At 36.1% G+C, this 26,672-nt stretch overlaps 1 protein-coding gene across 1 annotated transcript in view; it reads right to left on the bottom strand.

Moving 5' to 3' along the window:
* Window positions 1-2,719: 2,719 nt before the first annotated feature.
* The window catches only part of LOC116754256 (bifunctional heparan sulfate N-deacetylase/N-sulfotransferase 4-like), a 254,802-nt gene continuing 230,849 nt past the window's right edge, over window positions 2,720-26,672 (bottom strand). Inside the window, 5 exon segments of the mRNA XM_032632724.1 lie at window positions 2,720-2,839; window positions 10,463-10,565; window positions 14,248-14,357; window positions 15,284-15,454; window positions 20,914-21,088. Coding sequence (XP_032488615.1) covers window positions 2,720-2,839; window positions 10,463-10,565; window positions 14,248-14,357; window positions 15,284-15,454; window positions 20,914-21,088 — 679 coding nt within the window.

Raw genomic sequence — 26,672 nt, 5'->3', positions numbered from 1 at the left:
TTGTAGAAAAAAAATACAGTGTTAGAAGGAGTATAAACTTTTCTCACTAGCATTCTTCTTTGTTGCTTATTTAATTGTTTTGAGGCCATTGTTAAAAACAAACAAAATTTGTTTTTGTATGAGATTCGTAATATAATTTTTAGAGGCTGGTATTTGAAAAGCATATATTAATATATTTTGATATAGGGTTATAATCAAATATTGTGCCTTACCTTTATTAATGTAATCAATGATTATATTTGTAAGTTAGACAGTTGGAATAAAGAAAAAGAAGGAAAGAGGAGAAATATTGGCTTGTTTAAAGGTTTTAGGAAGTTCTTTAAAATTTTAAAAAGTATGTCATTCAAGACCATGAAAGATAATTTATTTAGAGTTAAACTATTACCTATGCTAAATATTGAGTCAATAGTTCTGACGTAGCCAGTGGGTAAAAATTGGGAAAACCAAGATATTCTTAAAACTAAAAATTTTCCAGATTTATTATAATCTTCTCATAGCCCAGAGTCCCTTTAAGTAGTTTACTGTAAGAGTTGAATTACATAATTAAAATTTGTTTTGTTGTCTTCACTGTCAATCTTAGTAAGAAAAATGTGCATACTGATTGAAATGAACCAGGGAAGAAAAGACTAGTTGAATTTGTGGGAATTTTGCTCCCAGCTATTTGTAGGTAGGTGAATGATACTATATGCATTATTTAGAAAAAATAAGAAAATGCAGAAAATTAGTTACATTTAAAAAAATCTGGTGATTAGGTGGACTTTGAATTATATGAATTTTACTCAATATGAAAAGTATCTCCCCTCTTTTCTACAAATATCTCTTTTTTCCCACTTGGGAAAAAAATGTTAATCTCTACTTCACGAAAGAAAAAATTAGAATGTAACTGGAGGAAACTAGTGAACAAATAAATCAAAAGTTAGAGTTCTAAATACACAATTCTTACGATTTTAGTGTGCTTTAATGGAATGCTATCAAGCACATGCTCACCTAAGTAACAATAAGGTGGAGAAACTGAGTCTCACACTGAACAAAGAACAGCAAAAGCAACAGTTTTGTGATTTGTATCAATTCATACCCAAGAAAAATCTTAACATTTTCTGAAAAAGATCAAGAGCCTTTAGATGCAGTGGGAAAACAACAGGAAAACAAACATCTTAATGAAGTATAGAGCCAAAGGTGAATCCTGTTTCTTGATTCTCTTTTAGATCATACTTGAATTGTTTGCTTAAAACCACAAACAACAAATAAACAGAAACGATGATCTTCAGTTTCCTTTGAAGACACTGAATTATGTCAAGCATAACTGCTCAAATTATAGGAGAAAGTAATATTATTTATAGCCTATAGAAAAATTACTCTGGAGGAAGGATGGATTGATAGGTAATGCTACCAAACCCACTTTGATTTACTGTTCTGCTGAAATTTTACATTCATGTATCACGGAAAAGATTAACAAACCTTTAACATACCTTCATTGACAAATGAGACAAAAATCCTCCAAATGGGAGAGTAACCTATAACTCTAAGACAGGAAGAGCATCACTTCTTCTCTAGAAATTAATTTTTGGATGGCATGGATGAGAGATATGGTTTAATTTAGAGAATTCATGGTGTTTAAAGAGGTAAGCTTTAGATTACATTTCTTCTGTTAAATAGGCATTAAAAACATAATATTCTGCATTAGTATACATACTGACACATACAAAAGTCCATGCTTTAAACGATTGACATGTACTACATAAAAGGCACAAGTGCCTCTCTCTACCTGTAAACACATACTGGTATTTTCATTCCATGTCTTATCAGTAAAGTTTTTTTTCTTCTGTGGATAGTGAAAAAATATATAAATACTACATTATTGTCAAGGTGGAAATACCTAGATTAATAGTATGGTAAGATTTTTACCCATGGAAAGATGGCCTTACACACAGTAGTTAATATTATGCAAAGTATGCACTTTCTCATTCATTTTCCCCCCAAATCTCTGATAGCCGCTGTTGGAACCATAATGCAAAATTCACTGAGAATGGCATGCTTGCCAGATAAAATACTATTGTCAGTGAATATGGAAATTTTCAGATAGTCTCCTCCTATAAGAGGAAAACAGACCAAAAATGTGGAAGGTTACAACTTTGCAACTTCTTTAGCAAGTCAAAGAAATTCATAAAGAGGAGTAACAGAGGAAAACATGTGTGGGCTAAATATAATACGTAATAACTGCTCAAAATAAGAGCATAGGGTTATACTTATAATTTCATAACAAAATCAAAATTGTTTTTAAATTAGCAAGGGAAAATGTAAGCCCTTAATTCAGATATTGGGTTACTACTAGCCTCATTTACAGATATCTCAGTCCTTATCTTTTCCTCAAGATTCTAATTTGTCTCTGCATATAATCAGTGTTCTCAGTCAAACACAGTTTCTGAAACCTTATGGTCAACAGAGGAACTGGGCTGTGTTATGATCCCTACATTGGAAACTGGGTAATGCCACAAAACCCCACATTATTTCTCAAAAGTCACACAGGGATTGATGCTAGTAATTGCCAATGAGTGCATATATAAGTTTTCATTTTATGAAAAAGATAGAAGGAGATTTATTCACACGATCCTCTGTTGACAGTCACAAGTGCATTAAGGGGATAAAAGATGGGGGGGTTTGTTTTTCTGTTTCATAGTAAAAGTCAGTATCTTGGGAGCCTTGGTTCTTCTCTCCAGTGCTATCTCACTTTTTGTAGCTCCTGTCTCAGCCATGATGGGAGAGGCTGCCCCAGTCTGTGTAGCAGTTTGGACAGTTCCACATTATGATCTCGGTAGTAATTAGAGAGGAAGGTTCTAGACTGAAAAGTGAAAAGAAAAAGAAGGCAAAGGAAGCTATTATTTCATTAAATGAGATTGCGCACATTTCTTAAGAAATTCTACTACACTAGGACCGGCTATAAAATAGGTATTTCTTTGTAGTTTTCTGCAGATATCACTCATTTTTACCATTAGAAAATATTTGGCAGAAGTATAGCTGTAAAATAAAAATGGGTCCAGGTATAACTTACGTGCCTTATACAACCACTAAAACACCAATTTATTAAGGGATTGCTGAAGGGAGAAAAGTTGATAAGAAGTATATAATACTAAAGAAGAATGAGGTACGTAGGGACCAGATGTGGTACCAAATGTACAGAAAAAACATCTGTTTTTTAAATTGGTCACTTTATGTAAAATTGGGTCATAGCATAAAGATGAAAAATGAACATAATCACAAAAGCTGAATTTCATGATTAAAGAAATAACTTGCAATTTATAAAATGTTTTCTATATTTATTCAGGACCAAAACAGTTTTTTTGAAAAATCATTAAGCATTTCTTCTTCAAAGATATTATAAGGTCTCATTATAAAGATCACTATAATGATCTTTCCTGTGATTCTTATATTCCTAACCAAGCTGGAGTGATGGGCCATTTTTAGATGAATGGTTTAAAAAAGGATTATCAGATACATCTGTGGTTTTAGTTTATTTCTAGAAGACAGAAAATTTATAATTGGTCTTTCTCTGTGGATGTCACTTACCTCATATTAGAACCCAATGAACATAGTTCTGTGTCTCTTTGATAAAATAGTAGAGATGAACATTTTTCCTGTGAAAATATAGGCAGCAATGGCCCACGTATCGGCTTCCATCTGGTCGAAGTTACACCATCTCTCTTAAGCCCTCCCAATATTTTAGCACAAATGAGTCTCTTTCTTCCTAAAACTCCCTTAGCCACTTTTGTGTGTACTGTGGAAATGGACTTAACATAACTACATTTTGTCTTGTACCATTCACCAGGAATTTCATTACATTTCTACCCTTAAACCAGATTGTAAACACTTCAAATTCTGGATAAGATTTTTATAGAAGTAGTGGAATTTTACACTGATTTCTTGGTAGATTAAAGTGATTTTTGAAGGCCTTTTGAAATTATTGAGTTCAAAGGTATAGTTTGAGGACCTTCTGGTTCTTCTATATCCATAGTAATACCTGATATCTTCCATCCTCCTTTTGCCCACCTTGTCTTAGGAGAGATACTCATTATATCTGCTCAGTTGATTGCTAACTGGTTCCCCAATCCTAGTCTATCTCCTCATACTATAACTTTTATTGAAAGATTTTTTTTCCCCTGCCTTTTTGTAGTTTCACATTGTTTTGTGTATCTTATTATAAACAAGTGACTGTAACTAACTTATCCTCTATAATAAATCTGGGCTCATAACTGTTTTATCCTGTATCCTATTTGTGATATTGTGATTCATAATAAGAAATATGAAGTTGATCATTGGCCCCATTTCTGGCACAGAGCTCCTAAAACCCTTGGAATTTCCTAAGTGAGACAGTGATAAAGGTATATTTTGTTATGTTGATGAGGTGGCTTATGGACCTCACCTAAGAATGGAGGCTGGTGGCATGGGGAACAAACCTTGTGATTAAAAGGTTGGAACTTTTTATTTTTAAATTTTTCTACACAGCAGGTTCTTATTAGTCATCAGTTTTATACACATCAGTGTATACATGTCAATCCCAATCGCCCAATTCAGCACACCACCATCCCCACACCCCATAGGGCTTTCCCACCTTGGTGTCCATACATTTGTTCTCTACAACTGTGTCTCAACTTCCGCCCTGCAAACCGGTTCATCTGTACCATTTTTCTAGGTTCCACATACATGCGTTAATATATGATATTTGTTTTTCTCTTTCTGACTTACTTCATTCTGTATGACAGTCTCTAGATCCATCCACGTCTCAACAAATGACCCAATTTCGTTCCTTTTTATGGCTGAATAATATTCCATTGTATACATGTACCACAACTTCTTTATCCATTCGTCTGTCAATGGGCATTTAGGTTGCTTCCATGATCTGGCTATTGTAAATAGTGCTGCAATGAATATTGGGGTGCATGTGTCTTTTTGAATTATGGTTTTCTCTGGGTATATGCTCAGTAGTGGGATTGCTGGTTCATATGGTAATTCTATTTTTAGTTTTTTAAGGAACCTCCATACTGTTCTCCATAGTGGCTGTATTCCCACCAACAGTGCAAGAGGGTTCCCTTTTCTCCACACCCTCTCCAGCATTGTTGTTTGTAGATTTTCTGATGATGCCCATTCTAACTGGTGTGAGGTGATACCTCATTGTAGTTTTGATTTGCATTTCTCTAATAGTGATGTTGAGTAGCTCTTCATGTGCCTCTTGGCCATCTGTATGTCCTCTTTGCAGAAATGTCTATTTAGGTCTTCTGCCCATTTTTGGATTGGGTTGTTTGTTCTTTAATATTGAGCTGGATGAGCTGTTTATATAGTTTGGAGATTAACCCTTTGTCCGTTGATTCATTTGCAAATATTTTCTCCCATTCTGAGGGTTGTCTTTTTGTCTTGTTTGTAGTTTCCTTTGCTGTGTAAAAGCTTTTAAGTTTCTTTTGGTCCCATTTGTATATTTTTGTTTTTATTTCCATTACTCTTGGAGGTAGATCAAAAAAGATCTTGCTGTGATTTATGTCAAAGAGTGTTCTTCCTATGTTTTCCTCTAAGAGTTTTATAGTGTCCAGACTTACATTTAGGTCTCCAATCCATTTTGAATTTATTTTTGTGTATGGTGTTAGGGAGTGTTCTAATTTCATTCTTTTACATGTAGCTGTCCAGTTTTCCTAGCACCACTTATTGAAGAGGCTGTCTTTTCTCCATTGTATATCTTTGCCTCCTTTGTCATAGATTAGTTGACCATAGGTGCATGGGTTTATCTCTGGGCTTTCTGTCTTATTACATTAATCTATGTTTCTGTTTTTGTTCCAGTACCATACTGTCTTGATTACTGTAGCTTTGTAGTGTAGTCTGAAGTCAGGAAGTCTGATTCCTCCAGCTCCATTTTTTTCCCTCAAGACTGCTTTGGCTATTCGGGGTCTTTTGTGTCTCCATACAAATTTTAAGATTTTTTTGTTCTAGTTCCGTAAAAAATGTCATTGGTAATTTGATAGGGGTTGCGTTGAATCTGTAGATTGCTTTGGGTAGTATAGTCATTTTCACAATGTTGATTCTTCCAGTCTAAGATCATGGTATATCTCTCCATCTGTTGGAATCATCTTTAATTTCTTTCATCAGTGTCTTATAGTTTTCTGCATACAGGTCTTTTGTCTCCTTAGGTAGGTTTATTCCTAGGTATTTTATTCTTTTTGTTGCAGTGATAAATGGGGAGTGTTTTCCTTAATTTCTCTTTCAGATTTTTTCATCATTAGTGTATAGGAATGCAAGAGATTTCTGTGCATTAATTTTGTATCCTGCAACTTAACCAAATTCATTGATTAGCTCTAGTAGTTTTCTGGTGGCATCTTAAGATTCTCTATGTATAGTATCATGTCATCTGCAAACAGTGACAGGTTTTAATTCTTCTTTTCCAATGTGTATTCCTTTTATTTCTTTTTCTTTTCTGATTGCCGTGGCTAGGACTTCCAAGACTATGTTGAATAATAGTGGTGAGAGTGGACATCCTTGTGTTTTTCCTGATCTTAGAGGAAATGCTTTCAGTTTTTCACCATTGAGAATGATGTTTGCTGTGGGTTTGTCATATATGGCCTTTATTATGTTGAGGTAGGTTCCCTCTATGCCCACTTTCTGGAGAGTTTTTTTTATCATAAATGGGTGTTGAGTTTTGTCAAAAGCTTTTTCTGCATCTATTGAGATGATCATAGAGTTTTTATTCTTCAATTTGTTAGTATGGTGTATTACATTGATTGATTTGTATATATTGAAGAATCCTTGCATCCCTGGGATAAATCCCACTTGATCATGGTGTATGATCCTTTTAATGTGTTGTTGGATTCTGTTTGCTAGTATTTTGTTGAGGATTTTTGCATCTATATTCATCAGTGATATTGGTCTGTAATTTTCTTTTTTGTAGTATCTTTGTCTGGTTTTGGTATCAGGGTGATGGTGGCCTCATAGAATGAGTTTGGGAGTGTTCCTTCCTCTGCAATTTTTTGGAAGAGTTTGAGAAGGATGGGTGTTAGCTCTTCTCTAAGTGTGTGATAGAATTCACCTGTGAAGGCATCTGGTCCTGGACTTTTGTTTGCTGGAAGATTTTTAATCACAGTTTCAATTTCATTCCTTGTGATTCATCTGTTCATATTTCTCTTTCTTCCTGGTTCAGTCTTGGAAGGTCATACCTTTCTAAGAATGTATCCCATTTCTTCCAGGTTGTCCATTTTACTGGCATTCTCCTTTTTCATATCTAATTTTATTGATTTGAGTCCTCTCCTCTTTTTCTTGATGAGTCTGGCTAATGGTTTATCAATTTTGTTTATCTTCTCAAAGAAACAGCTTTTAGTTTATTGATCTTTTCTACTGTTTTCTTTGTTTCTATTTCATTTATTTCTGCTCTGATATTTATGATTTCTTCCTTATGCTAACTTTGGTTTTGTTTGTTCTTCCTTCTCTAGTTCCTTTAGGTGTAAGGTTAGATTCTTTATTTGAGATTTTTCTTGTTTCCTGAGGTAGGCTTGTATAGCTATAAACTTCCCTCTTAAAAACTGCTTTTGCTGCATCCCATAGGATTTGGATCGTTGTGTTTTCATGTCATTTTTTTTCTAGGTATTTTTTGATTTCCTCTTTGATTTCTTCAGTGATCTCTTGGTTATTTAGTAACGTATTGCTTAGTCCATGTGTTGTGTTTTTTACATTTTTTCCCTGTAACATTTCTAATCTCACAGCATTGTGGTCAGAAAAGATGCTTGATGTGATTTCAGTTCTCTTAAATTTACTGAGGCTTGATTTTTGACCCAAGATATGATCTATCCTGGAGAATGTTCTGTGCGCACTTGAGAAGATAGTGTAATGTGCTGTTTCTGGATGGAATATCCTATAAATCTATGTGGTCTATTGTGTCATTTAAAGCTTGTGTTTCCTTATTTATTTTCATTTTGGATGATCTGTCCATTGGTGTAAGTGAGGTGTTAAAGTCCCCCCACTATTACTGTGTTACTGTTGATTTCCTCTTTTACAGCTGTTAGCAGTTGCCTTATGTATTGAGGTGCTCCTATGTTGGGAGTGTATATATTTATAATTGTTATATCTTCTTCTTGGATTGATCCCTTGATCATTATGTAGTGTCCTTCCTTGTCTCTTCTAACATTCTTTATTTGAAAGGCTATTTTATCTCATATGAGTATAGCTACTCCAGCTTTCTTTTGATTTCCATTTGCATGGAATATCTTTTTCCATCCCCTCACTTTCAGTCTGTATTTGTCCCTAGATCTGCAGTGGGTCTTTTGTAGACTTGTTTTTGTATCCATTCAGTAAGCCTGTGTCTTTTGGTTGGAGCATTTAATCCATTCACGTTTAAGGTAATTATCGATATGTATGTTCCTGTGACCATTTTCTTAATTGTTTTGGGTTTGTTTTTGTAGGTCCTTTTCTTCTCTTGTGTTTCCCACTGAGAGAAGTTCCTTTAGCATTTGTTGTAGAGCTGGTTTGGTGGTGCTGAATTCTCTTTGCTTTTGCTTGTCTGTAAAGCTTTTGATTTCTCCATTGAATCTGAATGAGATCCTTGCCGGGTAGAGTAATCTTGGTTGTAGGTTCTTCCCTTTCATCACTTTAAGTGTATCATGCCACTCCCTTCTGGCTTGTAGAGTTTCTGCTGAGAAATCAGCTGTTAACCTTACGGGAGTTCCCTTGTATGTTTGTCGTTTTTTCCCTTGCTGCTTTAATAATTTTTCTTTGTCTTTAATTTTTGCCAATTTGATTACTATGTGTCTCGGCATGTTTCTCCTTGGGTTTATCCTGTATGGGACTCACTGCACTTCCTGGACTTGGGTGGCTATTTCCTTTCCCATGTTAGGGAAGTCTTCAACTATAATCTCTTCAAATATTTTCTGGGGTCTTTTCTCTCTTCTCCTTCTGGGACCCCCTATAATGCAAATGTTGTTGCGTTTAGTGTTGTTCCAGAGGTCTCTCTCTTAGGCTGTCTTCATTTCTTTTCATTCTTTTTTCTTATTCTGTTCTGCAGCAGTGAATTCCACCATTCTGTCTTCCAGGTCACTTATCTGTTCTTCTGCCTCAGTTATTTGCTATTGATTCCTTCTAGTGTAGTTTTCATTTCGGTTATTGTATTGTTCATCTCTGTTTGTTTGTTCTTTAATTCTTCTAGGTCTTTGTTAACATTTCTTGCATCTTCTTGATCTTTGCCTCCATTCTTTTTCCGAGGTCCTGGATCATCTTCACTATCATCATTATTCTGAATTCTTTTTCTGGAAGGTTGCCTATCTCCACTTCATTTAGTTGTTTTTCTGGGGTTTTATCTTGTTCCTTCATCTGGTACATAGCCCTCTGCCTTTTCATCTTGTCTATCTTTCTGTGAATGTGGTTTTTGTTCTACAGGCTGCAGGATTGTAGTTCTTCTTGCTTCTGCTGTGTGCCCTCTGGTGCATAAGGTTGGAACTTTAATGTTATCCCGTCACCATGGGGTAAGGGAGAGGGGCTGGAGGTGAATCAATCACCATTTGTCAGTGATTTAATCAATCATGTCACTGTAATGAATCTTCCATAAAAACCCAAAAAGGATGGGGTTTGGAGAGTTTCTGGGTTGATGAACATGTAGAGAGACTAGAGAAATCAGAAAAGGCATGGAACCTCCACACCCTTACCCCATATCTTGGCCTATGCACCTCATATATCTGCACCTCATATATCTGATATATGTCATATATCTATTTCTGAGTTATATCCCTTTGTAATAAAACAGTGATCCAATAAGGAAAATGTTTCTCTGAGTTTTGGAGCCACTCTAGCATATTCATCAGAACCAAGGAGGGGGGTTTTGGAACGTCCAATCTATAGCCAGTGGTTCAAGATGGAGGTGATAAACTGGACTTGGGACTTGAGGTGAAAACCTGAACAGGGAGGGACAGTCTTGTAAGATGTGGCCCTTAGCCTGTGGGATCTGTTACTATCTTTTGGAAGACAGTGTCAGAATTGTGTTGAGTTGTGGGACACCCAGCTGGTGTCTGAGCCTTGCTTGGTGATGTGGAAGAACCTCTCCACCATATGTTGTAATTGGTGATCAGAGCAGTTTACTCTCCTTTGCTTAACTCAGTACCAGGCATTGTATAGGCGCTGGATATATGTATTTAATATGTAATAATAACACATATATTTTATCCAAAATCACTTGTTTAGTAGATAATTTATTTAAGTACTTTACACATTTGGAAAGGAATTACTGTTCAGTAAGTATTTATGTTTGAATTGCATCCCAGCACACAATTTCTACAGATATCTATCAATCATCTATCTCTGTTGGTCTATTTATTTTCCAAATATATAAAACTATTGGTAGCAACAAAAAAGCAGAAAAAGGAATGAAATATATTGTCTACTAGCTTTGAAATAGTTGTATGCGCAGGGTTCTACCAGTGTATTTCAAAGATGAGGAAAATATTACCTCTGGATCCATGGGTGGATACTTTCGACCTTTGCTTTTTCCAAGGCATTTGGTCTTTCCTCCTTCCAGTAGTTGACACCAAAAGCCCTTTTGGGGATCAAAACTACAAAAGATCAAATATATAAATGATAATAAAAATATAAGTGATTATAAGTTTATACACAGATTTCTTTGACATCATTAAGTGGTATATAGTAAGGTGACTGAATGTAATGAAAATATACTTCTATTTTTTAACATCTTTATTGGAGTATAATTGCTTTACAATGGTGTGGTTAGTTTCTGCTTTATAGCAAAGTGAATTAGCTATACATATACATATATCCCCATATCTCCTCCCTCTTACATCTCCCTCCCTCCCACTCTCCCAAACCCACCCTGATCTCCCTGTGCTATGTGGCTGCTTCCCACTAGCTATCTATCTTACATTTGGTAGTGTATGTATGTCCATGCCACTCTCTCACTTTGTCCCAGCTTACCATTCCCCTGCCCCATGTCCTCAAGTCCGTTCTCTAGTAGGTCTGCATCTTTATTCCCGTCTTACTCCTAGGTTCTTCATGACCACTTTTTTTTTTTTCTTTTTAGATTCCATATATATGTGTTAGCATATGGTATTTGTTTGTCTCTTTCTGACTTACTTCACTCTGTATGACAGACTCTAGGTCCATCCACCTCACTACAAATAACTCAATTTCATTTCTTTTTATGGCTGAGTAATATTCCATTGTATATATGTGCCACATCTTCTTTATCCATTCATCTGTTGATGGACACTTACGTTGCTTCCATGTATATAAACCTGAATTAAAGCTTCTAAGAAAACTGCTATATTTTTTTTAACAGTTCAATATGTTATACTTTTCAAGGAGGAAATTAAAAGGGTAAAGATATACTTCACTATATTTTTCCAAAGAACTTGAGACACAGATTATACAAATGGTGAATGTAAGAAAGATTAGACAAATCTTCATTTCTTTTGTTGAAGGCAGATGATCCTATTGGTTAATTCAGACCTGATACTCTTAAAGAAAATTCTAATGTCGTTTTGCTCCCATGGCTGCAAAATGTTACAAAAGAATGTGTGGCCTAATTATTTGGTTTAAACTCAGATATATAAGAATTTTTGTTTAGGACTAACAAGGTAGGAAAATGAAAGAATAAACCAAATAGGAAGGGAAGTTTTAAATTTACTGCTATGGGACTTGCTGCGTGCATAAAAACATCGAAAAGGTTTGCATTTTTGTTGCTCAGCAGATGTTTTAGAAAGATGGAGCATAATTGAGTAGGACGTAAAGTTAATTAGTTGCAGAATATTTTGTTGCCCTGGGCCCATTCCTATAATACCGGTGCACCTGCAATTTGCTTCTGCACATATGTGAACTCATTTAGGGGGAGAGGGAATTTTTCTTTACAGTTTCCTGCCCAATCTATTATTAGAGACCTGATCCTTGCAGTCCAGGTTGTCCTAGTACTTGTTATCAATTAAAATTAAATACATCACTGGTTAAATGGATAAAAGGAAGACAGAGTCATTTCCAACCTGGACTTTTCAATCTGCTCCTTGCCTATCATAGGCCTTTCTCTAGTTTTCATTAATTTCCCAAGAGGAAAAACAATTCTGCATGCTGTGCAAAATGCGATGGGGAAGGCAGCATAACAGTGCCCCTAAACAGCATTTTCTGCCTCAGGATGAGACTATTTAACTGCATTAAGGTAAAATACAGCTCTGGCAACCAAGCCAAGATATTTATACACACTAAGAGTATCTCCTTTGCTCTCCGGTGTACAGAGATCTCAGGATGGGCTGCTGTCTCTCCTTGCTCTCCAAACAGCTGTTGTGAGGCAGAGCTTAATACAACCTGAGGAAGGAGAGCCATCCAGAATATTGAAAGTCATTCTTTTAGATAGGGTTGCCATAACCTTGAATCCACATTACTTTGCTGCCTTGGTTTCATTTACTGCATTGACAATGTTATATACCCGAAGTCTAACAATGGGCATTTATTCTTGCTAAGTTATATCAATTCCTTGTTTTATGGTTTGGTTTCAGTAGGCATGAATTGTGAAATTAAGATGAAAAGCCTTTCTCAAATAACTGTTAGGCAACTTTGAGGATATGAATTTGTTGCCTTACAAGTTCTTTTATTACACTGAACATCACTATAGTTATTAATTTTGTGATGTGTGAGATGTATTAAAACCATATATTCTGTACTTGTTTGTAATCTCTTCTTTAAAAGTATGATTTTACAGGTTTATTGAACCATAAGGAACTATTTGTAGTAAACAGGACAGAACCATTCCCTAAACTACTGCAGGCAGGCAGGGGAAGACATGCTGACATCAATAAGTATTTATGTAAACGTATTATAGGAAGCTTTGTCTACTTAATCAACAGGGGCCATGCCTTGTGTTGTTATTTCCACGTGTAGGTAAAAACTTCATTAGACTTGTTTTAGTGGGTAAGGAACAACCCGATCTTATTGCTTCTTTTCCTGTCCTTCCATTACCCTCTCTAATTGTGTAATTGCTGATTCTAATCTGCTGTGAACTGGGAAATTATATAATCAAGCTTGTCAAAATTTTGTCTAAAACTTAATAGGCTGTATATCAGGCCTTTGTGAGGGCATCAAGTACATGCCCTTTTAAATATATATTTTGACTGCTTGGAGCTTTGTTTTTGTTTGTTATTTTGCTTCTTTACACTTTTTTTTCCCATTTTCAATCACCCAAGTATATGATTTTATTTTCCCAAGATGACTGCAAGAATATCCCCCCCTCCCGCATTCTCTTCTGCAGAACGCCCTTGCCCCTCCTCATCAAGAGGCAGAGGCTCCTTTCCCTCCCCTTGGGTTTGCACTGGCTCTAGTGACTTGGTTGCAATCAATAGAATATGGCATAAGTGATGCTATGTGACTTGCAAGACTAGGTCAGAGAAGGCCTTGAACCACATTCCCTCGATATACCACCCCCTCTCAGAACACAAAGCCACCACACTGTGAGAAAGTCACACAGAGGTCTTGTCCCTCTGAGCTCAGCTTCGAGCTATCCCAGTCCAAGAGCCAAAGGTGTGAGTAAAGAAGCTTCAAGAAGACTCCAGTCTCCAGCCATTCAAGTCATACCTAGATATTCATGTCTCCCCAAATATGGCCCCAAGTATATATTTTGAGCAGACAAGTTGTCCTGGCTGTGTCCTGTCTAAATTCCCAGCTCACAGGACCCATGAGCATAATAAAATGGCTACGGTTACATGCCGGTAGGTTCTGGGTGGTCAGCCGTGTAATAAAAACTACAACATTACACGTGATTATATTTGGTTACACACAATTTAAAAAATACAGAGTAAAACATGAATGTATCCCTTTCCCAGTTCTGCCCAAAACACTACTCACTTTCACAGAGCTAATGGAGGCCATCAACATTTTATTTCTAACCTGTAAATTACTTGGGGAAAGAGATCATCTTTTTCACCTTTGTAACCTCAATTCCTAGAACACTTTCTGCATAGAGCAGGCATGTAGAAAGTTTACTTAAACAAATTTATACTGGGAAAAGCTCACAAAAAGGGGAATTTGTGATACATAAAATGCCTATAAGGTAAAGTGTTCCTGGTATTCAAAAGGGAGACACTACATGAATAATGAGGACATTCCTTTGACTGCTTTTGAGTAGCATAATGATGTATAAATTCATACCTAGTATTAATGATGCTATATACACACCTACCGGTGATAATTTATGATGGAAAATAATGGAAATGAAATCAACCATGAGAATAGACTCACGTTAGTGCTTCAGAGTAATTATAATGAGGTGTAACTCCCAGAAACTTCTGGACTTCGTCCATCACAGTAACTGGGTCAGATCTCAGCTGCTGTCCATCAATAATTAGCAACTGTAGAGTCAAAAATAGTCACTTTATGAAGAACAAAATTAAATTAAATAGACCAAGCTGCCTCCCTTGACCTGGTATGATGTTAATCAATTAGATCAGTGTGAAAAGGAAGAAAATATGCACTACTTAGCATACATGTTAATGTTTACTATTCTTGTGTCCTTCCAAATAAACAGCAAATTTTGCCAAAGGCATTTTTTATAACCCTTAACTAACTTGATTGTAAATCATAAACACTGACACTCTCTTGATTTAGTAGTTCAGTAGAAACACGATTTTCCATCTGCTCTGCAATACAGACAATTATCCAACCTATGAAATTCCATGAGTTAACCTTGGAGCCAAGGGCTTGGAAATAATGGGCGTACAGATGAAAATTACCCATCTATTCTCCTTACAAACCACAACAGAGAACTCAGGTTTTAGTTGTGACCTGACTGGAATGAAGAAGATAAAGGATGTGGACGCTTTCTGCAAATCCTTATTTCCTGTTCTATCCCAAGTTCCTGGAGCTGTTACAACACTTTCCATTTTGACAGTCTAATCCATAACCTCCTTCTTTCCTTATAAGATTCCCACAGGACAGATGACACATGGGCATCTGCACATGGTGTTCCATAAAGGGTCTAACTGGCTGCTCCTCTACTGGTTATTGCCTGTGAAGCACCTGATGCCTCCTGTGTGAGGCCCTACCACTTTGAGACCAGCTACTATCCAAAAGAAGATGCCCAGAATGTGTTTCACAGCCACTTAACATTGTAGTACTACCACTGACATTAAAATGTAAAAATCCACATTTCTTCCTTAGGTATGATCATCTCTGATAATAAATTGCTATCTGTGGCAATGTCAATTTATATTTTCTGTTTGTCAGTGCAACACTATGACGATATAATAAACAGAAGAAATTCAGTTCAGGACATTACCTGAGAAGTAGCAAAGTAAGTTAGCCATCTTTCTATGTGGACCGCATACCATCCAGGTAATAGGCATCTTCTCTGCAAAGTTTTCAGGTCAGATGGGGCCCAATGTGCTGTTGTGATAACTTCATAGAAATTAAACCTCAGGGCAGCTGGATCTTCATGTGATCTTTGGTGCTTTAATAAGAAAGTCAATTGTAAAATTAATTTTCTTTATGCCTGCATAGGTATGTGTGCATGTATGTGTTTGATATGTGGATATATGTGTGTGTGTCATGTGTCTTTTATTCCAAAAAGAGTAACTAAAAATAATTAATTGACTTTAGAATGAAAAATGAGGTGAAAAGTGCACACTATATTGAAGCCTAGGCATTGGCATATTGTTTATATAGAGTATAAGCCTTCCATATATATCAAGTAGCATTCAGATAGCCTGTGGTTGTCTTCATGTCTAAACGTTTAGGTGTAAGACAAGAGACAGAGTACAAGGATTTTCTCCATGGGTCTGATTATAAGTGAAAAGATGTCAGGGACCAGACAGATCAAGCCTGATGAAAAGAGATTTTGATTGGCAGGAGTAGGCTTACATATTACTGTTCTCTTGTTTCATTACAGCCACTCCTGAGGGTTCCGACAATTCCCCAATATCCCTCTGTGGCAGGTGCTATGGGTACAGAGAAGGCAGATGTTTATTCATGCTTGCTCAGGTGTCATATTTATGTTGATGTTGCCCAAGGCACTTTGCTTTTACCCTCCCAAGGGTTTCCACCTAACTCTGCTAATTCCTAAATACCGATTCACTACTGCTTTTCAGTACCAAATTCTCTGAATCTTTCACATCCTACCATCATTGGTCAAGCTCAAGAGCCCCACACAAATCAATACAATTTTATAAGCATTTATTAAGATCCTTCCCATAACAATAACCTGCAATAGATTCTAGAGATAAAAAGCTATAGGTAAGACAAAATTGCTGTCTTCAAAGAAATCAAAATCTGGTATGGAAAACAACAGATTAACAGATTGTGATAAAGTCATATATTTGACTAGAGGTATAAGTTATTTGCTGTGATAGCCAGACCAATAAGTGATTAGTTCTGAATGAAAGATGAAGGGATCTTTTTTATTGATTGATGCTTTTGAGCTAAAGTGTAGTGAGAAAGATTTTAATAAGCAGAAAAGAATAAATGTGGAAACTAAGAGAACTTTAAAGTAAATGTGAGTGAAGATGAATGAGGTGTGTGGGAATGGATGAATTGATTTTGCAAGATATCTAAAAGTGAACTTAAAGAAAATTTACTACAGGATAAGGATAGAAGTATATTAGAGCCTGATAGAATTATGTAATAGCAGCCCTTATATATGTTAGAAATAAAAATTGCTAAGAAAGTAAAGATGATTAAGTGGTAAATGGTTAAAGTGTAACTAGTGAGTGGTAGGTTGGTAGAAATAATAATACTTTTGAAGCCCTCTCATAATTGCATACTTATTGACCTTATTTGTAAATGCATTATGCTACATACATAGAGACTACATAGTACATTTAATTAATACAAGGTGTAGAAACAGGGTAACTTGAGTGAAGAAATATAAACATACTACGTGCATGTTAATACAGTAATGCGAACATTTCTCCTTTGCACAGTGATAATATGGAATTGTACTTAATCTGCTCTATATTGACTTATACCAGTTTAGCACCAACTTTTTTTTTATATTTATGCAACTAAAAAGATTAGCATAAAAATATGACCAGAAGTCACACAGAATTGGAAAAAATAGCACTATAGGTCCTCTGTGAGGCCCATTATAAAAATGTGGGGTAGAAATTATAGTGGCAGGTGACATTTGTAGGACTTTCTGAATTATACCTGCTGAGCTTCAAATTTATGGTGCTTACTGAATAGACAGGACTGGGTAATAATGCAATGTAAGTAATAGGTTGCATTATTTTGAAATGTACAGCAGGATGGGGACCCTACTCTTAGCAATATAGCAATAAAAAGTATTATCAGAAAAAATTATTCATTTCAAATGTGTATGTTCAAAGAATTTACTTGAAGAAGCAGGCATAGATTCTTTTTTTTAAAAAAAGTTGAATCCATGTGGGGAGAAAAAAGAGATTCATATAATCTGCTCTAAGTAGTGACCATTTTTTCTGCCAGGAAAATGTGCAACATTTTTCCCCAAGTGTTCGCATTCAAAATGTTTCATTAAGGCTTAATAACTCAAAAATTTTGGCACGATTGAAAAAAATAAGTTTATCTTGCTTTGCAATATGAATTTTGTTGTTATAGTGAGAAAGACACATTTTTGTATATTAGGGAGTCATTGACTCATGGATTCCAACAATAATTTCTGGATTTTGCTCCCAAAACAAGTGTTCCACTTGAATTCTTAACCACTGGCAATCTCAGTTTGCAGTATCATGTTTTCCTGTCCATCATTATTTGTTCTTAGCGATATATGTTTATTGAAGAAATTTTGAAAAGTCAAGAAAAAGAATAAAGGAAAAAGAAAAATTACTTGTTATTTTACAATGCTATTAATTTTTTTCTTTTAGTCTACTTTATTTTGACATTAATTTATGTATGTACTCATATCATTGGGATTTTAGTACATATAGATTATTACCACCTTAAATTCAAGGTCATCAGCTTTAATTAGGCTTTCATTGCAATGGGCGATTTTACATTTCTCTGGTCAACTTTACCTCACCCCTGTAGCAAGATTTCATACCCCCTTTTTTCTCTCCTCAAACTACTGCCTCCCAAATCTTCCCCCTCTTTTCATTAGATTAACTTGTTCTCAACTTTTTAAAGGAAAAAGAGACCATCATAGTCACTTTAATTTCTCCATCCCAGACCTTCAAATTTACCAGCAAGTACCTTTATACCCTTTTTTATCCCTTAAGTTTCAATGCAGGGGTTCTTAATAACTCCCGCTGATAGAATTCAGAGGATCTATGAACTTGAATCTTCAAAAAAATGTCTCTTTATTTTTAGTAATTTCTAAATAAAATTTGGTATGTACTGTACTTGTGATCTTACCACCAATAAAAATCAGTTCTTTTTAATCACATTACAGGTCTTTCAGATATATCAAATGTTTATACTTACCGCTATTTCAAAATTACAGTAGTATTAGCCCCATCATTAGATATTTCCGTTTAATGATTTAGTAAATATTTGTTACTGATTTTAAATTACTTTTAATTTAAAATCAGTAAATTTAAATTTGTTTTTAAACAAATTTGATTTTAAATTTGTTACTGATTTTAATTAATTTTCTATATAGTTGTTTCCTTTGTAATACTATGTATTTTAATGCTTTAAAAATATATTTCTGAAATGGGGAACATGGACTCCACCCTACTGCCAGAAGGGTCCCAGCACAAGAAAAGTGAAGAACTCTGGAAATGGAGTGCTTCCCTCCCATCTAAGCTATTTCCTGTAGCCACCCTTCCAGATCTCTCAGGATCCTCCCAGGGCTGATTCCCCATTTTCCCTTGGGGGACCTTTAACATCCTGCTTCCTTTGAAAACTTTTCATTATTATTCAAATCACCACCACTATAAACACATCTTCCTTGATCCGCTGTGTCTTGTTTGCTAAAAGTTTCACTTCCCTCCATGTCTTTCAACTGAATGAAAATAGTTTAGGCCTTATTTTGCCTAATTGTCTAATTTCTTAGCAGCTGTTTGACATTGCTGTCACCTCCTTCATTTGGTAGTACTCCTTTCTTGGTATCTGCTGGATTTTTTTATTACTCCTCTGGCTGTTTTCTCTCTGGCTGCTTCATTCTTTTCTCTACTTTTCTTCTCTGAACCTTCTCCTTAGGGGATTTCACCATTTCTGTGGCTTTTTGCCTCTGATTCACAAATTTCTGTCTCCTGCTCAGACCCTTCCCCACAGTGCCAGCCACCTCTATTGCTGCTTTTGGTGTGACAGTGATGCCATAACCTCATGATTTCCATCTGTGTCACATCTTTAGCCTTCCCCCACCCCTGCACAACACCTGTATCCTTCTTCAGTGCTTCTTTTTCACGGGAATATATGGTTATCATCCAGTTGCCCAGACTGGAAAGTTGATTGATCTTTGACACTTTTCTCACCAGGCTCTGTTGATTTTAATCCCTATCTCTTGACACTTTATCCTTCATTCCATTTCTACTTACTATCTTTGTCCTTGCTACTGCCATTTCACAGCAGGACTATTGCAATAGCCTCTACTTGACTTCTCTGAGTGGTTACTTCTTCCACTCCAGTCCGTTTTTCAAATAGCAGATAGTATCATGTTTTCTAAAAGGAATTCTGGTAGTTACACACTGGTTTAACATTTTAAAAAGGCTTTCGATGGCTCAAGGAATGGTGGCCACTTGGTTCTCCCACTTGGCTTCTAGCCCCCGTCTGCCTCTCAGACTCATCTCCCACAGGTCTCCACCTCGGGTTTTGCTCTCTAACCACGTGAACCCTTTCTTTTAGTTCTTTAGCTGTGCTGTGGTTCTTTGCACCCAGGGGACTACACATACTTTCCCTCTGCCCCACTCTCCCTCTACCCTCACTCAGTTAAACCTACTCGTCCATCAGTTTTAAGTCTAAAGTTGATTTCTCTAGAGAGTGCTCTCATAGCACCTCCCATACTTCCTCACAGAGCATTCAAAATTTCTAATTATATACCTTTTTGCTTATTTGATTAATATCTATCCACACATTAGAATGAACACTATGTTTTAATTATCATTCTATGGATTAAAACCATCATGAAATGCTGAAGAATACTCCATTTTGGTGCGACACAATTCTATATTGTTGGATATTTACTTTTCCTTTTGTTATTATGATTAGTACCTCAATGAATAAAAAAGGGATACATATTTTTAATCCTATTGAGGTTTTCTTATGATTGATTCCAGAAGAGGAATCACAGCACAAAAGTACCTTTACAAACCTTTTGATAACTGTCACCAAATTAGTTTTCAGAAAATATCTCCATATATATCCTTCTATTGGAAAGTTCTAGTACTTTTATCAACACACCCTTGTCAACAGAGAGAACAAGCATGACAATTTTTGCCAAGATGATATTTTAAAAACTACCATTTTGATTTATATTTTGTTGATCCCTAATTTTTCATGTAAATTATTGTCCGGTTGGATTTGTGTGTGTGTATGTAAATTGTTTATCTATGCCTTTTGCTTGTCTGCTCATTTTTTTACTCAAATATTTATTTAGTTAGTTACTTTTACCAGTTTGCAGGAACTTTTTGTTTTTTTTTTTTTTTTTTACAAATTAAGGGAACTAAGCCATTTAACATGTATTGCTAAAGATGCTCTACTTAGATGGTAATTTTAATTTTGTTAATTGTGACTGACCAACATTTTACATGGTTATATGGTTCAATCTATTAATTCCTTGATGTGTGATTTTCTTATGTTTATGCTTGAAACTCCTTGCCCAAATTGATATCAATTAGATCTTATCAATAGTTCTTATTTCTCATAATTTTTTTTGTTTGTTTAGCTCTTTTAACATTTGACTGTTCAATACATCTGGACTTTACTTTGTTAATTCACCATTGCTTACATTCAAGCTATGACCAAATGCTTTTAATGGTATTTTTCACTGCTTCATACCTGGTACCAAGAGTATGCCCTGTCTGAGGGGTCAATGAGGATGGTGATGATCTTGGCTTTGGGGACCAGAGATGCAGCTCGTTTGGGAGCTTCTTCTGAATGGAAATAATTAGCACTCTTTTCAAATAGAAAGTCACTTGTAATGTTGGATGGAGTAGGGAAAAATTCCATATACCTGAAGGCAGAGAAAGACAATTAATTAATTTGAGGTCTAATTGATTTCCTGCCATACTATGGATAAAAAATAATTTAAATATTTGACATCCATTTATATCAATTTCTAATTATTGGTGTTATAATAGTCAAAATAGAGACTATTGTATACACTTTGAATGTAAAAACAATCCCAGGTAATATTGTTCTAATGGACTAGTTAGGGCAGGGGAAAGAGTGAGATGAAGTAGGTAGGTTGTTAAAGAACAGAGGGAAAATCCTTTACATTTGGGTTGATGTTCTGTGCTATCAAAAACCAAAACCAGAAAAATTAGGTTTACCCTTGGCAAACAGCAAATTACACCATATTGCCTAGTAAATATTTTAAATTACTTCATATCTTTACTTAGTTAAGAATTTTTCAGACTCTGGGAGAGCTCAGGCCAAGGAGTACTTCCCAGAACTTTTGCCGCCAGTGTCCTTGTCCCCGCAGTGAGCCACAGACACCCCTGCCTCTGCAGAAGACCCTCCAACACTAGCAGCCATGTGGCTGACAGGGTCCTAGTGCTCCGACCAAGTGTCAGGACTGAGCCACTGAGGTGGGAGAGCCGAGTTCAGGACATTGGTCCACCAGAGACCTCCCGGCCCCACGTAATATCAAACAGTGAAAACTTTCTCAGAGATCTCCATCTCAACCCTAAGACCCAGCTCCACTCAATGACCAGCAAGCTCCAGAGTTGGACACTCTATGCCAAACAACTAGCAAGACAGGAACACAACCCCACCCATTAGCAGAGAAGCTGCCTAAAATCATAATAAGGTCACAGACACACCAGGTGCATCTGAAAACACATCACCAGACGTGGTCCTCCCCACTAGAAAGACAAGATCCAGCCTCATCCACCAGAACACAGGCACTAGTCCCCTCCACCAGGAAGCCTACACAAACCACTGAATCAACCTTACCAACTTAGGGGAAGACACCAAAAACAACAGGAACTATGAACATGCAGCCTGCAAAAAGGAGACCCCAAACACAGAAAGTTAAGCAAAATGAGGAGACAGAGAAACACACAGTAGATGAAGGAGCAAGGTAAAAACCCACCAGACCAAACAAATGAAGAGGAAATAGAGAGTATATCTGAAAAAGAATTCAGAGTAATGATAGTAAAGATACCCAAAATCTTGGAAATAGAATGGAGAAAATACAAGAAACGTTTAGAAGGAACTAGAAGAAATAAAGAGCAAACAAACAATGATGAACAACACAATAAATGAAATTAAAAATTCTCTAGAAGGACTCAATAGCAGAATAACTGAGGCAGAAGAAAGTATAAGTGACCTGGAAGATAAAATAGTGGAAATAACTACCTCAGAGAAGAATAAAGAAAAAAGAATGAAAAGAATTGAGGACAGTCTCAGAGATTTCTGGAACAACATTAAACACACCAACATTCAAATTATAGGGGTCTCAGAAGAAGAAGAGAAAAAAAAAGGGACTGAGAAAATATTTGAAGAGATTATAGTTGAAAACTTCCCTAATATGGAAAAGGAAATAGTCAGTCAAGTCCAGGAAGCAGAGAGTCCCATACAGGATAAATCCAAGGAGAAATACACCAAGACACATATTAATCAAACTATCAAAAATTAAATGCAAAGAAAAAGTATTAAAAGCCACAGTGAAAAGCAACAAATAACAAAAAAAGGAATCCCCATAAGGTTAACAGCTGATCTTTCAGCAGAAACTCTGCAAGCCAGAAGGGAGTGGCAGGACATATTTAAAGTGATGAAAGGGAAAACCTACAATCAAGATTACTCTACCCGGCAAGGATCTCAATCAGACTTCATGGAGAAATTAAAACCTTTACAGACAAGCAAAAGTTAAGAGAATTCAGCACCACCAAACCAGCTTTACAACAAATGCTGAAGGAACTTCTCTAGGCAGGAAACACAAGAGAAGGAAAAGACCTACAATAACAGACCCAAAACAATTAAGAAAATGGTAATAGGTACATACATACCGATAACTACCTTAAAGGTGAATGGATTAAGTGCTCCAACCAAAAGACACAGACTGCCTAAATGGATACAAAAACAAGACCAGTATATATGCTCTCTACAGTAGACCCACTTCAGATCTAGGGACAAATACAGACAGAAAGTGAGGGGATGGAAAAAGATATTCCATGCCAACAGAAATCAAAAGAAAGCTGGAGTAGCAATTCTCATATCAGACAAAATAGACTTTAAAATAAAAACTATTACAAGAGACAAAGAAGGACACTACATAATGATCAAGAGATCAATCCAAGAAGAAGATATAATAATTGTAAATAGTTATGCACCCAACATCGGAGCACCTCAATACATTAGGCAAATGCCAACAGTCATAAAAGGTGAAATCGACAGTAACACAATAAATGTAGGGGACTTTTAACACCTCACTTTCACCAATGGACAGATCATCCCAAATGAAAATAAATGAGGAAACACAAGCTTTTAAATGATACATTAAACAAGATGGACTTAATTGATATTTATAGGACATTCCATCCCAAAACACTTTCTTCTCGAGTGCACACAGAACATTCTCCAGGATAGATCATATCTTGGGTCACAAGAAATTTGAAATCATATCAAGTATCTTTTCCCACCACAACTTTATGAGAATAGATATCAATTACCGGAAGAAATCCGCAAAAAATACAAACACATGGAGGCTAAACAATACACTACTAAATAACCAAGAGATCACTGAAGAAATCAAAGAGGAAATCAAAAAAATACCTAGAAACAAATGACAATGAAAACACAACAACTCAAAACCTATGGGATGCAGCAAAAGCAGGTCTAAGAGGGAAGTTTATAGCAGTACAATCCATTTCAGGAAACAGGAAACATCTCAAATAAACAACCTAACCTTACATCTGAAGCAATTAGAGAAAGAACAAAAAAACCCTAAGTTAGCAGAAGGAAAGAAAGCATAAATATCGGATCAGAAATAAATGAAAAAGAAATGAAGGAAACGATAGCAAAGATCAATAAAACTAAAAGCTGGTTCTTTGAGAAGATAAACAAAACTGATAAACCGTTAGCCAGACTCGTCAAGGAAAAAAGTGAGAAGATTCAACTCAATAGAATTAGAAATGAAAAAGGAAAAGTAACAACTTACACTCCAGAAGTACAAAGGATCATGAGAGATTACTAAAAGCAACTATATACCAATAAAATGGACAACCGCGAAGAAATGGACAAATTCTTAGAAAAGCACAACCTTCCGAAACTGAACCAGGAAGAAATAGAAAATATAAACAGACCAATCATAAGCACTGAAATTGAAACTGTGATTAAAAATCTTCCAGCAAACAAAAGTCTAGGACCAGATGGCTTCATAGGTGAATTCTACCAAACATTTAGAGAAGAGCTAACACCTATCTTTCTCAAACTCTTCCAAAATATGGCAGAGGGAGGAACACTCCCAAACTCATTCTACAAGGCCACCATCACCCTGATACCAAAAGCAGACAAAGATGTCAGAAAAAAAGAAAACTACAGGCCAATAACACTGATGAACATAGATGCAAAAATCCTCAACAAAATACTAGCAAACAGAATCCAACAGCACATTAAAAGGATCGTACACCATGATCAAGTGGGATTTATCCCAGGAATGGAAGGATTCTTCAATACACGCAAAGCAATCAATGTCATAAACCATATTAACAAATTGAAGGAGAAAAACCATATGATCATCTCAATAGATGCAGAGAAAGCTTTCAAAATATTCAACACCTATTTATGATAAAAAACTCTCCAGAAAGGAGGCATTGAGGGAACTTACCTCAACATAATCAAGGCAACATATGACAAAACCCACTGCCAACATCATTCTCAATGGTGAAAAACTGAAACCATTTCCATTAAGATCAGGAACAAGACAAGGTTGCCCACTCTCACCACTATTATGCAACATAGTTTTGGAAGTTGTAGCCACAGCAATCAGAGATGAAAAAGAAATAAAAGGAATCCAAATCAGAAAAGAAGTAAAACTGTCACTGTTTGAAGATGACATGATACTATGTATATAGAATCCTAAAGATGCTATCAGAAAACTACTAGAGCTAATCAATGAATTTGGTAAAGTAGCAGGATACAAAATTAATGCACAGAAATCTCTTGCATTCCTATACACTAATGATGAAAAATCTGAAAGAGAAATTAAGGAAACACTCCCATTTACCATTGCAAAAAATAGAATAAAATACCTAGGAATAAACCTATGTAAGGAGAAAAGCACCTGTAAGCAGCAGACTGTAAGACACTGATGAAAGAAATTAAAGATGATACAAACAGATGGAGAAATATACCATGTTCTTGGATTGGAAGAATCAACATTGTGAAAATGACTCTACTACCCAAAGCAATCTACAGATTCAATGCAATCCCTATCAAACTACCACTGGCATTCTTCACAGAATTAGAACAAAAAATTTCATAATTTGTATGGAAACACAAAAGATCCCGAAAGCCAAAGCAATCTTGAGAAAGAAAAACAGAGTTGGAGTAATCAGGCTCCCCGACTTCAAACTATACCACAAAGCTACAGTAATCAAGACAGTATGGTACTGGCACAAAAACCAAAATATAGGTCAATGGAACAGGATAGGAAGCCCTGAGATAAACCCATGCACATATGGTCATCTTATTTCTAATAAAGGAGGCAAGAATATACAACAGAAAAAATACAGCCTCTTCAATATGTGGTGCTGGGAAAACTGGACAGCTACATGTAAAAGAATGAAATTAGAACACTCCCTAACACCATACACAAAAATAAACTCAAAATGGATTGAAGACCTAAATGTAAGGCCAGAAACTATAAAACTCTTAGAGGAAAACATAGGCAGAACACTCTGACATAAATCACAGCAAGATCCTTTTTGACCCACCTCCTAGAGTAATGGAAATAAAAACAAAAATAAACAAATGGGACCTAGTGAAACTTAAAAGCTTTGCACAGCAAAGGAAATCATAAACAAGATGAAAAGACAACCCTCAGAATGGGAGAAAACATTTGCAAACAAGCAAACTGACAAAGGATTAATCTCCAAAATATACACGCAGGGTCATGCAGCTCAATATCAAAAAAAAAAAACAACCCAGTCCATAAATGGGCAGACTACCTAAACAGACATTTCTCCAAAGAAGATATATATATTGCAAAACAAACACATGAAAGGATGCTCAAACATCACTAATCATTAGAGAAATGCAAATCCAAATTACAATGAGGGCCTTCCCTGGTGGCGCGGTGGTTGAAAGTCTGCCTGCCGATGCAGGGGACAGCGGTTCGTGTCCCGGTCCGGGAAGATCCACATGCCACGGAGTGGCTGGGCCCGTGAGCCATGGCTGCTGAGCCTGCACGTCACGGAGCCTGTGCCCCGCAACGGGAGAGGCCACGACAGTGAGAGGCCCGTGTACCGCCAAAAAAAAAAAAAAAAAAAAAGTTACATGCACCCCCGTGTCCATAGCATGTTATTTACAACTGCCGAGATATGGAAGCAACCTGTATGTCCATCACAGATGAATGGATAAAGAAGATGTGG

The sequence above is a fragment of the Phocoena sinus genome, chromosome 5 (assembly GCF_008692025.1).
Source record: "Phocoena sinus isolate mPhoSin1 chromosome 5, mPhoSin1.pri, whole genome shotgun sequence".
Classification (NCBI taxonomy): domain Eukaryota; kingdom Metazoa; phylum Chordata; class Mammalia; order Artiodactyla; family Phocoenidae; genus Phocoena; species Phocoena sinus.
Note: the sequence above shows the minus strand (reverse complement) of the source record. Positions and strands in the feature narration are given on the sequence as shown.